Consider the following 14,053-nt stretch of genomic DNA (forward strand, 5'->3'; position numbering starts at 1 on the left):
TTTTAGAACTTTTTCTTACAAAACTTATTCTTACAATTTTTTTTAATACTATTTTGTTCTTTTATGTACTAATAACGTTTACTAAATACATTTTGGTATTGAACTTTGACAATTTTAACAGTAAAGACACAAACCAGAATGAATATAAATAGGAAAGATAGGAAAAGAAAATACAAAAAATAAGTAAAGACAATTTAAAAAATTAAAAAAACTTTTCTCAACACAGCATTAAAATTTCACCACAGTAAAATTTTAGTTCAAAAATCTTGAATTAGTGATAAAATTTGTATTTTCTTCGAACATTTCGAAATGTTGTTATTAGTATTCGAGGCTCAACTGCTAGTAAAACATATAAAATCATAATATTGAGGTTGAAAAATTCTGTAAAAAAATATTAAGCACTTTAACTTTTCTTAACAAGTTACGTTAACGATTAAGAATTCATCTATTGTTATTATTTGAAAATTGAGCGTTATATCTAAAATGCTACCAGAGTAGGAATTTTATAAAAGTATGATTTGTAACAGTTTCAAGTCTTGCAAAATGTAATTCAGAGACCGTTGTTTCAAAATTTAACATAAATTTTAGAAAATTGTGTAGATTCTCACAGAAATAATTGGTTATGTTTTCAGATATTTTGAAAACATATTCATATCATGCAAGGCAATTTTATTATAATACTAATTTTTTTAATATTTCATAGCTTTATATTACAACGTCATAAATATAATCATCAGAGTTTCATAGTAGCTATAGGTGAACTAGACAAAATATGTAATTCATTTATCGGCACTGATCGGAGTATGCAGCTATTAGTACATTTTGACATTTTGATAAAATTTTAAAAAATGTTCGAGCTCTTTTAAATAACAAATAATATTTATTATATGCTATATATAGGTATATATATTTTAAACATTAAAATGGGACTTACATCAGCTATAATTTCATTAAAAAAAATTTACATTTCAATTTACATAGCAGTCTTAAGACTCTTGCATAATTTTTTAATAAAACTTTTACATTATTATAAAATCATTATTATAGGAGACGGAATATATAAACTAAATATTTTTATTAAAGCTTTCATGACCACGCATAAGTGTTTAAGAATGTGTATATAATGACCTATATTTTAAAAACATTCTCCCTCATTTAGTTCACAATATTTGGGAACTACTGCATCAGGATCAACACCTCTTGTTATTAAACGTTGTCTAAAAACAATTATTAATAATTTATTATCCAAAAAATTAAAAATCACATTTAAATATAATTTACCTATATCTCAAAAATCTTGGTTCTAAATCACTTTCTAAAACTCTTGGGTCTGACCATAATCTTTCGGCTGCTGCACCAGCTCGTGGCCATATTCTACCATCTAAATTAAAATAACATCAAAATGTGTGAATATATTTGTAAAATTATTGAATAAAAATTACCTAAAGTTTGTTCATCAACAAATTCTGACCACATACAAACTTCGCCGCCTATTGAAATATTAAAATATTAGAACCTTCTTGCTGAAAATAATTGTTACTATTTAATACTTACCCAGAACACCAGAATCTCTGGGAATTTGATTTTGATATACTCTTTTCCAATTATAATATGTTGTTTGACCCCAGAAACCATGATCTAAATACCAAGCATCCTTTGTTGAGACAATTATTCTATAACCTTTTTGTAAGAGTTCCGTATTTAGAGGTAAATCGGCTCCAACCCATGTTTGAATGATATATCTATTTTTTGGGAAATATTTTTCTATAACATCTGGATATGTTAAATGACTAGACCATACTATTACTGGTTGTTGATCATTTAATCTTTTTTTTGATTTTATTTCATCCCAGATATCTGTAAGGTAAGGTATCATAAATAATAAATAATTTTATGTAATGAATATCATAAAAATTTTGTACCTAAATTATTCTTATGATAATCAGACCACAAACGATAAAAACTTTCTTCTGTCCTTGACAATCCGTTCAGTTTAAGGTAATCCAAAATTTCATTTGTAGCGTTCCAACATGGAATGAAAACCTGTTAAAATTTAAAAGAAACTTGAAAATCTGATGACTTAATTTAAATGAACTTGGATTTGTATGTGATATTCATATATACGTTATTTGAGTTTTACCTCATCACCTCCCATATGAATAGTTTCCTCTAATGGGATCATATCGGCAATATCATCGAAAAGATGTTTCAGTGTAGGATATAAATTTTCATTGATAGGATTAAATTGACCACATGGTGGTTGAATACAGAATTTGCGCCATGGCTGTGCATTTAAACAAACTACTAAATCGCCTAATCCCGCTCGGGATGCCTGTTTTAAATGTAATTTAGTAAAATAAAATTCTAAATCATAATTACATATAAAATGAATACTAACAAATTGCCAACCATTTCCAACATGGGCTGGTCCATCAAATTCAATTAATACTCTTATACCTCTTAAACGGGCATATTTAATTATATCTTCTATATCTGATTTGGAATACTTCATTTCGGAAGAATATGCGCCTAATCTATTAATTGAAGTGAAGAAATTATAAAATATCTACCTAATATACAATTCAATTTTATTAAAAGTCAATCTTAACAAACCAACATTATTCTAACCTTTGCAGGTGAGGAAGCTTAGAAATTTCTATTGGAAAACTTTGTGAATCAGTTGCATGCCAATGCAGAATATTCATCTTTGAGGCTGACATTGCATCTAAAGTTTTTCTAATATTTCCTAGCAATAAAAATCGGTATTCAAAGTGATGTTTTGAAAATTTTCATAAAACAGCATTTAATTACTTATTGGTATAAAATTCCTTGCAGTATCTAAGAGAAGACCACGATGTTTAAATACTGGGGCATCAGATATTCTTCCAGAAGCTACTGTAACAAGACCGCTCCTAAATAGTATAAAAAATACAAAGATTTAAATCTAAATGAAGTCTTGTTAAAAAAAATCATTTGCTCGTACTTTTGATTCCCAGTAATTAACTGGCTTAATGTTTCAAGTCCCAATCTGGCACCATATATTGAATGAGCTCTAACATCCACATAAACAGTCACATCTAAAAATATATTTGTCATTACAGATAAATTTTCTAATTAAAAATAATTTTCTACAGATATTTAACTTACTTGTTGAATCAATTGTCAAATTATAAGATTCATTAGTGTTCCAGTCAAAAGTCATATCGTCAGAGTTAACGCTAACTTTAACAAAAATTTGTTCCCTACCATCCCAAGCACATGCATTTTTTGGACATTCTTTTAAAATATTTTTTTTGAATAATCGGGAATTGTCTGATAAATACTGTTGAGTTTTTGCACTTGGAGCTACCAAATTAAATCTGAAATTAATAAATATTTGTAATACTGTAAAACATTAATCATCATCAATATTTTTGGAAATAGTAGTTTTTGAAGTACAAATCGATACAAAAGAAAAAAATATTTAATATTTCAAAAATTTTACTCGAAGTTAAACTTAAAAATAAAAGAATTTCCCAAAATGTTGTTAATCAAATAGTGAAAAGAGCTTACCTTACATTAGCGGGATCAAAATATACTCGTTTTGGTGATAACATAATTCCTCCGGTTGGCTGTGGCCATAATGATCCATATGACCCACAGGACAGTCGACATTCATTTTGTGTTTTATATTCGAATTCACCTGTACCTTTTACGCAATGATGGTTTTCATTACAAATGTATGATCGTCCACTAACCACAAATTTTAATAGACTTATTATAATTAAACAACATATTGCGGTAGATTGACAGCTTGTCATCTTCTAATGAAATTTTTCTAAAAATAAAATTTAGCAAAAAAATTAAATTTCTAATTGAATTTTTTTGGAAATAATTTATTTTTTATTGCACTTAAATTAGCTTTTTCAACTGTAGGAATGGTAATAATATTTTAGCTTTTGTTCTTATGTATGGTATGATGCAGTTGGAATGCTATGCGCTTAGAGTATAATATGTTTAAATTAAAGAGCCCTTAAAAAGAACGCCATAAATATAAGGTTGAAAATGTTTACTAAATACTGTAAAATAAAATGTAAATAAACTAATAATAAGTACAACGTAATGGCTACAATCAAATTGTGTCATATAAATTAAACGTTAATTAAATGTAACAATGAGGAATGCGGGATTCCGATAATATTTTTTGAAGTTTTGATAACAATTGACAAAAAATAAAAACATTCTTCTTTATTTTCATAAAACATGCTGAGCTGAGCACACAAATTTTACTTTTGCTCTCTAAATGAATTGCTATTAGAGAGAACAAATTAGTCATGAAAGACAAAGTGGAAGTGATTAATGCCATATAAGTAAGTCACCAATAAAGTGTAAATTAAGTTAACGGCAAACAAAATAACTGTAACACATTGTATGAGCTATTTGAAATTAAATTTTTTGGCAAAGTCAGCTAAGGCAATGGAATAATATCCTGTTTAACATGTAATTGTTACAAAATAATACTATAAACTAATATCACAATTTCACTACATTTCCAAATGACTTATAATCAAAAACATAATGAACTTAATTTTTTGCTAAGTGTCATATTATTTAATTTTTACAGTCAATAAGAAAACATTTTTTTCCATTTAATATAATGAGAGCTGCTTGTACTTTTAACTCATTATTAATTTAAATAATTTTATAATATACACTTGTTATTTTACTATTTGCAAAATCATTAACATATCGACGTTAATTGGATATGTAAGCTTTATACAATAGGTTAATTTTAATAACAATGAAGTATTAAATATTTTAATTATTAAGAACAATAATTTGAAAGTTGATCGTTACAATTTTGGGATATATACAGAAATAAACTTTTATTATAAATAACTTTCACGGCAGTATTTTTTTAAGAAAACGTCTTTGCATTACAAACTTCTTTATGACAGTTGTCACCGTCACCGTATAAAATAGTGTCGACAGTTCAATAAATCAAAAATTTAAATTATTTAAATTATTATTTTCCATAAAAAATTGAATCTGTTATTTTGTTTTTTGATTGAGGAAAATTTTTTGACTAGCTCGCAATAGCATTACCACAGTTTTACTTTACTGTCCTTGTTTCGCTATTTGATAAATAAAATATAAATATACATATTTTTGATCAAATTTTTAAAAAAATGCTACAAATTATAAGTAGATGAATAATTAATCTCATGAATGGTAAATTATTCATTTACTTAAAAATATTTAAGAATAAAACAATAATGTTTCTACATAAAACACATTTTATAACGCACTAATTAAAATGAATTCGCTTACGCATAGGCTTATTTTATGTCATTAGAATTGTTACGAGCAAAAATCTACTTAAAGGCAAAAAAAAACTTTTTTGCCTTTAAATCACTTACAACAGCAGCTGTCATTGCATAATATTAATAATATTATTTTCAATAGTTTTGCTGCTACAAAATTTAATATTCGACACTTATTGTTGCATACACAATATTGTTCATACTAAATGAGTACGAGTATGTACAGAATGATTATCATTGTTTTGTTTTTTTTTTTGTTTTTGCTTTCCACTTACAACTTGAGAGAGCGCTATTTACAAAATAACTTTTCTAGTTTTTTTATTATTCATAATTTAATTTTTTCAGTTTTTAAACTCTCCGGTATTTTATATTATCAGAACGAAATTTTTATTAGAACTGCTATGTATGTTGTTTTAATCTCTTTTCTTTTTTAGTTTTAATATAAAAAATAAAAAACAAAAATATTTTGCTTGTAAAATAAAGTGAAAAAAAATTAAATTGATTCTATTATTTCTGTTTGCCTGACTTTTATAAATAATTTTTTTTTTCAACACTATTTCAAAAAAAAAGCAAACAAACGCTTGCTTTGATCGTTGTTACAAATAAGTATAGGATAGCAATTTATTTGAGATTATTAAACAATAAAAAAATAAAAGCCCACAAATGTTGTTGAATTTTAAAATATTTGCAATGATTTTAAAATTGTTAAAGGGATCCGGAAACTTCCAGGTCACTTTAAATCAAGCATTAACGGCAAACCTCTTGTCTATATTAAACGACACATTTCAGATTACTTTTCCAATTATTACATGTGTTTGTTTGCAAGTTTAAGGTAAATGGCTTAAAGGATGAAAAAATTGCTAAAAATCAATGCAAGACTTAATGTGATTTTGTTAAATTTTGAAGATTTACTATTGAAAATCTCAATTTTATTTTTAACTCTTATTAATCACAAATAAGTTAATCTGAAACTTTCACTCTTACAATTTTTTATCAAATCTACTTTACGAACAGTAAGTTCACATCTCTTTACTTATAAATTATGTTTGGTACAATTACTGTTATTATTATTATTCACAACATAAAACTGCCAAATTTATATTTTTTTTAAATAATTTTTAATGTTTTCTTATTATTAAACATTAACCACATAATAAGAATTTGATATGGGATCAAATATGCCACAACAAAACTCAAACTGTGAATTATTATAAGTAAATTATCGCTCTTACACAATATTTTTCTTCACCCTTCTCAAATTTTAAATTTAATCCCGGTTTCCAGTTTCGTTCAATTTAAAAATTATTTTTTTTTTAATTAATTGTTTTAATATGTTTAACCGTCCACAGTTCAGGTCGCTAATTATTTAATCAAAAAAATCAACTAACACTCATTATTTGCATATTGAAGCAATTAAGTATTTACCCGAAACTTAATGAAAATTCATTCAAAAAAATTTTATTAACAATTTTGACTATTAAAATAAAGAAATAAAATTTATGTATAGAAATACTATATTGTTGCACCCATGTATGTATGTATGTATATAATTCTATTTATATACATTATTGTTTTAATTTATATCCATTTACGTCAGAGTGCGTATATGAAGAAAATTCATACATATATTGCGTTTCGTAAATAATAACATATAAAACAGAAAATTTAGTGTGCATACGAATTTGGTGTAGCACATTATTTTTTGTAATTAGTAAAAAAATATTCTTTCTTTTAGGTTTTTGTCCGTTTTCTAAGTGATTAGCCAAATACAAAATATTTACAAAGGGGTATACTTACCATATAAAATATTTACATACCTGACGTATAAGGTTCGAAATGTGAATTTTCTTATATGTGCACAGTATATATATTAAATAAAACTGTTGTTCTCAATAAAAATGGCGCCTATATACTGTTACTCTCTTTATGAACTTTGTTACTGATCTCAAAGTTTTCATATTTCTACTTAGTAATTATTATTTTCTGAATCACCTGATTCTTTAGCTTCAAGTCAAATTTGAACAGTATTGAGAATAATAGATTACAACTTACAACTAAAATTTAGATGTCATACAGTAACAAAAGATAAAAAGCAATTGTAGAGACAAATTTGCATATAATATGAAAAACATTAATTATGTATGTGTATGGTAAATGAAATATGCTTTTTTGAAACATTTTTTTATTTGCTAACTTAGTACTAAAATCATAATAGAGGTCTAATAAAATTGTATAAGTGTTAAAGGCTCATGTAAAGTATAAATGTACATATATAGTATTATTGGCTAAAATATGTATACATTATTATATGAAATTGTATATATTTCATCATAGAAAAGTGTGCCAATACAAATGTACACAAACATATTTTACAAAATTACCGATTTGCAAAGGGAAAATAGGCTATGTTTTTAACATAGCCTACATATTCACATATTTGTATCTACATTATTATTACAAGTTATCTTGTTATTACATACATGAATATTGTGCCAAATTTGAAAAAATTGAAATACATTATATACATATATATATATATAAATAATAGGGTATGAAATAGAGTACATATTTAATTCAAATTATCTAATTCTAAAATATTCTGATAAGTGTATAGTGTTAAGTATATAATAACATTATTGCTTATTATTTCTTTATAATTTCTTTTCTTTCATTAATGAAATATATTTTTAATAGTAATGTAAGTTAGTTCTAAGTTGTTATAAGTGAAAAAAAAAAATCAAAGGTAAGGTTTTCTCGTTTTCCTTACAAAAATTTCTTTTATATTCTAAAATCTAACTGTAATTAATTATTGTAATGAAAATATTCCAGTTGTGTAGATTTAAGTAATCTGTTCTCTGTAAAGTTATAAATATGCATGTATAAGCAGATCAATATATTAATAATAAAATAATAAAATAAAATAAAAAAAAAAAAATTTCTTTATAACAATTGGAATTTCAAGTGCTGAAACGAAGTTTTCAAGTACATATTTTATTTGATTGTATGATACTTCGATTTCTAACCAATAATATAAAAATATTAAGAGAACAATTTTATATACACAAATTTTTATCGAACGCCCTATTTAATCATTATAATTTTTCTTTTTCTCCTTGTATTTAACCTTACCAAATGTAGTAAAATAGGTTAGTATTTAATAGTCGAGGTTTATATTATCAAAGTCACATCATTATAGCTTCTAACACCAAAGTATATGGACAATTTAGTCTAAAGTTGGAATTGATAACCGTCTGTCTTGTAGACACAATGATGCAAAAATCTGAATCTATACTTATTAATAAAAAAAATTTATTTGAACAAGTCACACTGAATTTAATATATTTAAGTACAATTTTTAAGAAGTTTTACAGGCCTGAATTAATTTTGGTATAATTTATTATTACATAAAAAGAGTATAGTGTACATTACATTTATATTTATATATATATATATATATATATATATATATATATATATGTATACAGATGATTGTACGTTTATACGTTTTGTGCTTTGCATATTTAAGGATTTTACATGAAAATTTTACAAAACTCATAAAAATTATAAAAGTGCCTATGTTCAAATTTTAAACCATAACTAACAATTTTAATTTCTTTTTCAAATTTCTCGATTTGAAGTGAGTCTATGTAACTGTTGAGAATCTCGTAAACTGAAAAACGTAATTTTGATATTCCGAACATCGTAATATTAAAAAAATTTTAAGAGCGTAAAACTATATACATATATAATTATAAATAATCAATATATCCAAATAAATATAGAAATTTGGATAAAATAATTTACTATAATTTCAATAAATTTCAAACATTTAACAAAATTACTTTTTCTATAATAAATTTAATAATTTATATTTAACAAAAAATTTTTTTATTGTAATTATGTTATAGAGTTTACCATTTAATTATCAAATTATCATTTCAATTTGCTTCCGCGCGTGACAATAATTTAAATAACTATAATTGAAAATTTTAGAAAAAAAATTTTTTCTTCTGATATAAAATTTTATCACAATTCAAATGTGAGTTATTTACAAAAATTCATAATTCAAATTTACTTAGCAAGCATTTTATAAAAATTTTTATTTGTCAAAGCATATTTTAATTGAAAATTGGAGTTAATTATTTAATTAAAGAAATATTAATTTAAAACATAATTTTATCATCGTAAGACATTACATATACATATATTAATATTAATTAATCAAGTACAATAAAAACTTGTAATATTAATTATTTCCTATGCCATCAAAGACACTCTCTATAGATAAATAATATTTGTATACTTGTATTTTTCAAACAATGACGAAATTCGTATTATTTTAGCAAGCTCTTAAGGGAATTGATTAAATACATACATATTAAAATCGCGGAATTAATTTTGGTAAGCATAAATCTATCCCAATATAATTGACATATTTCTCAAATACATATTACATCTTACTATTCTAATTCAACACTCATTCCAACGTCAGGATTATGGGATATAGTGAAATATAGGAGTGTCATTATAACTCATTTCTTTTGTTTTGTAACTAAATTAACCGTTACAAAAAAATCACTTTGTTACTGTTATGGACTTCAAATTTTAGGACATTAACCTTATTTCAGGCATAACACGGTAAATTTAAAAAAAATTATTTTTTATCTTCTCTTATTTATACACCAATATTTTTAGAATTAATAAATTTAATTAATCAAAATTTATAAATGATTTTCAGCTTAATGAATGTGGTGATTCAAGTTAAAATGGCCAAAATCTTTCTTATATGTATTTTAAGTTCTAAAATTTAATGGTTTAATAACCCCTATCTAAATAAATATTCACATTTTGAATAAGCTTAATAAATTTGACGTAACGTTACTAATTAACTAATTAATTATTTGATGAATTTATTAAAACATTTTTAAATTCATTATTTCTAACTTATGAGGAAATAAAAGATTAAAAACAATTTTAATTTTATTAAGATTACAGAACACCTTTTAAAATAATATTTAAATTTAACACATTGTTCAATTAATTATCAAAATTTTTTCAAAAAAAAATTACAAAGTTTCTCACCTCTTTTAGATTTAAATTAAGCTTTTATTTTTAATATAATTAAATTTTATTAAAGAAATAATGTTAATTTTAAATTTGAAACATTTATATTTTTTTCATTTATCAATTCTTAGATAGGATGATGACTATTTTTAAATATTTTATAGATCTAGATTCACTGCCTTCAAAATGTCAACTAAACACTGAATTAGAAATTGTGTTTATAAATAAATTTTATTTATACTTCAAGTTTTTTCTTGATATTTATTTATATTTTTTTTATTTTTATTATTTTTTTATTCTCTGGTTTGTATTCTTTAAATCAGTTTTGATAAGAATATAATAAGAGAATAATTTTGTATTTTCTTTCTAACTCAATTGGCTTTTTTTTCAACTGCGGGCGGTGTGATATAATTTTTTGTATTGTAAGCCTCTATGTATGTATAATAGATTATATAATATTATGCATAGCCATATGGTTAGTGTGAATTTTTTAATCGTTTTTAGCACATTTCCAAAAAAAATGCTTTTTAAATGTGAAAAAATGTGCTTGTTCATTTCACCTTGTCCGATTGTTCGTCCGTATTTTTTTTATCTCCTTTTAAAATCTATGTCCTCCAGAAAACCCAAAAATGCAATTTTTTGACAATTTTGGTGGAAATCATAATGATGTTTTACTTCTATTTTGAAATAGCAGAACCAATCACATGACAAAATAGTTTGCGCATTTTTAAATTTTTGGCACGATAACTTTTGGAATCTTTAGATTTGAAAATTTGAATTGTTAATTTTTTTACCTTAAAATCTATTTAGCCTCAGAATTAGCGAAATTTCAATCACTTTTTCTATAAACGTGAGGTCTAAGTTTCTATAATAGTCAGATCTAACTAACAGGAAATGTCTTCCAACCAAAAAAGGTAAATATTTGACTTAACTTACCTATTTAGCCATTATGAATTCGATTATTATGTAAACGCTTCATTTAATTTTGTCCTCGTCCTAAAAGTATGCAATAATTATTTAGTATTTTTTAGTATATTAATGGGAAAAATATTTAAGAAAAGCACTTTTTTTTAGAAGGAAATGTGCTGCTTTATGAACCATTTACTTTATCAATTTATTTTTCTTTAAATCACTTATGCACATTGTACGGACAATCATATTCATTGATATATACTTACTATATATTTACAAATGTCAGTACCTAAATAGATTAGATTTTATTTTATTTCTTTTTGATTTATTTTAAAAATTAATTAAGTATTTAAAACTGATTTTATATTATTATTAATATATTACCATATAACCAATTATTTATAATTATTACAATAATAGCACTTTTAAATTGCATAATTTCTCAGTTTACTTTTTTTGGATATACTGCAATAAAATGGTTTTTGAGATATGTGAAGAATCATTTAACTATAGAAAATTCGCTTATAATTAGTAGTTTATTCAAATTGCAATAATTAGGAATTACAATTAAAAGGTGGGTATTAAAAGTCATCTCCAGTACATAGATTTTTATAATTGCCTTCCATATGAAAGATTTTAATTTTTCCTTTAAATTTTTTCTTTATTTTCTCATTTATTAAATATTTGGAATGAAATTTTTTGAATGAAAAATAGTTATTTCAATTAAAAATACAAAATATTTATAAATTTTAGGCAATTAATATTTAAACATATTGGTTATCATAACAAAACTCACACAAATTGATGGGAAATTCCTTCTTCGCAAATAACTATATAAACTTGCAATATTTTAGTAGAATAATTTTTCATCCTTTATACACAGTTCTTAAAATATGAACGAAAAACATTTTACGCCTACCAAATATGACTATTTGTCATTAATTTCGTTTTGCTTAATATTCGGAACTTTCATCCTAAGAGAATAGGTTGAAAATTATAATAACACATAATATTTATAACCAATTAAAATTTTAAGTACCTAGTTAGACTTCCCATCGATGATATTGACCTACTAAAATAAAAAGATTAGAAAGACAAGTGTTTGATAATTTAATAAGCAGAAGTATGTGTTAAAATCTAGGAAAATATAGTCCCTATATATGGATAAATAAAAATGGGTCTAAGAGATTTGAACTTTATGCTGAATTCTTGTTTGGAACCACACCTAAAATTTGTATAGATACATACATATATAAAACTATATATTTGAATTGAATTTCAGAATTTTTTTAAGAAAAATCTTAAACAGTATTTTGTTGACGAAAATAAAAAGTTTCACAAAGCAATTGTTGATATTAAGATAGATAGATAGATAGATAAATAGTTAACTAGATAGATAGAGAGATAGAAAAATTATAATTGTAACATAAATATTTTTTAATAGTACTTAATAAATGGTTTATTTTGTCGTTTCAAATTTCAGCACCCTACGAGTATTTTTTTGGAAACTATCAGCTTTTGTTATTAATTTTTGTTATCATTCCAAAAGTGTATACAATATACATAGGTAAATTTATGAAAATAATTAAAATAAAAGATTATTTCCACTCGTTCAAGGTGGATTTCAAATTTGCAGTTGTGGTTGTTTGCATGAAACATCCTTACTTCAAACGCGATTTTCATATGTGAACCGTAAAGGTGAACTTAGTAAAATTCAAATTTTCAAAAACTGAATATTCACTAATATTGTAATACTTATTTAATCATAATAAATTATTAATTTTTTTCAAAAGATGTACTCTAAATATGTACTCTAAATTTTCACTCGGCGAACACATTAAATTAAGTAAACTTAAAAGAAAAAAAACACTCATTATTTGAAAGATCCTCTCTCTTTCTCTCAGTGCACTTACTTTTAAGTGAAAAAATTTCCAATAATTTTGCAAGATAGGCAAAAAAAAACGTTTTCAAAATGCTTTTATCATTTTATTGAATTTGAATGATCAAAACAATTGAATAAATAAAATTTCAATTGGCTAAGTATGTAATTGAATAATAACAACAATGTATATACATACATATATGTACGTAGATGTGTATACATTAAGTTATTGTAGAATACTATCTTTTAATTAGCTCATTTATCAATTTGATTACTTTCTGAATTGAAGTATAAGCACAACATTAAGAAAAAAATGTGTGTAAAGAGAAAAAAAAAGTGACATTCGAACTTATTGTAACCCATTTATTTTCGAAGATTATAAACAATTAGTGGGTATAATAATTAAACCGCCATACCGATATGCACTACGTGTGAAAATGTCTATCGAATTTTGTCTTATAATTGTTTATACTTTCAGTTTTATGCATTGTAGTAGCTTTTAGTAGTGCAATTTTATTAATGTACTGGAAATATTAGATTTCATTTAAAATGCTAGACATAAATTTTTATGTCTAGAAATATTACAATTTTCTTGAAAAATTTCGGCCACCTGAAAAATATATAATGCTTTCCACAAGAAAGAAGCTATTTTTCCATTTCTATCTGTCGGTATGCAGGTATCTCAGCAATAACTCCGAAATGAATTAACGAAATTGCATCACATATTTACGAATGGTTTTATTTCATTTTAGAAACGTTGAGATGGTTTGAGAAAGAACGCAGGCAAAACTATACTTTCAATGAATTTCTAAATTTTAATAAATTCAAAAACAAAATATGCCGATAAACGATAAATTATACAATTTCGGTGTCTATTAGGCAATACAAGGCT

At 24.1% G+C, this 14,053-nt stretch overlaps 1 protein-coding gene across 2 annotated transcripts; it reads right to left on the minus strand.

Moving 5' to 3' along the window:
- Positions 1-857: 857 nt before the first annotated feature.
- Positions 858-10,542, minus strand: LOC129618857 (chitooligosaccharidolytic beta-N-acetylglucosaminidase). Of its 2 annotated transcripts, none has more exons than XM_055533879.1 (13): positions 10,386-10,542; positions 3,553-3,817; positions 3,148-3,359; positions 2,984-3,077; positions 2,812-2,912; positions 2,629-2,746; positions 2,399-2,534; positions 2,141-2,332; positions 1,923-2,043; positions 1,555-1,857; positions 1,443-1,490; positions 1,282-1,381; positions 858-1,217 (listed from the first exon to the last, which is right to left on the minus strand). In XM_055533879.1, exons 2-13 carry the CDS (start codon positions 3,798-3,800, stop codon positions 1,136-1,138), a joined length of 1,755 nt encoding a protein of 584 aa, XP_055389854.1. In that variant the 5' UTR covers positions 3,801-3,817; positions 10,386-10,542; the 3' UTR covers positions 858-1,135. The 2 variants fall into 2 exon arrangements, with proteins under 2 accessions (XP_055389854.1, XP_055389855.1); XM_055533880.1 differs by lacking the exon at positions 10,386-10,542 and adding an exon at positions 5,579-5,692.
- Positions 10,543-14,053: the final 3,511 nt, after the last annotated feature.

Source organism: Condylostylus longicornis, unplaced genomic scaffold, assembly GCF_029603195.1.
Source record: "Condylostylus longicornis isolate FDR11 unplaced genomic scaffold, ASM2960319v2 ptg000010l, whole genome shotgun sequence".
NCBI classification, from domain to species: Eukaryota; Metazoa; Arthropoda; class Insecta; order Diptera; family Dolichopodidae; genus Condylostylus; species Condylostylus longicornis.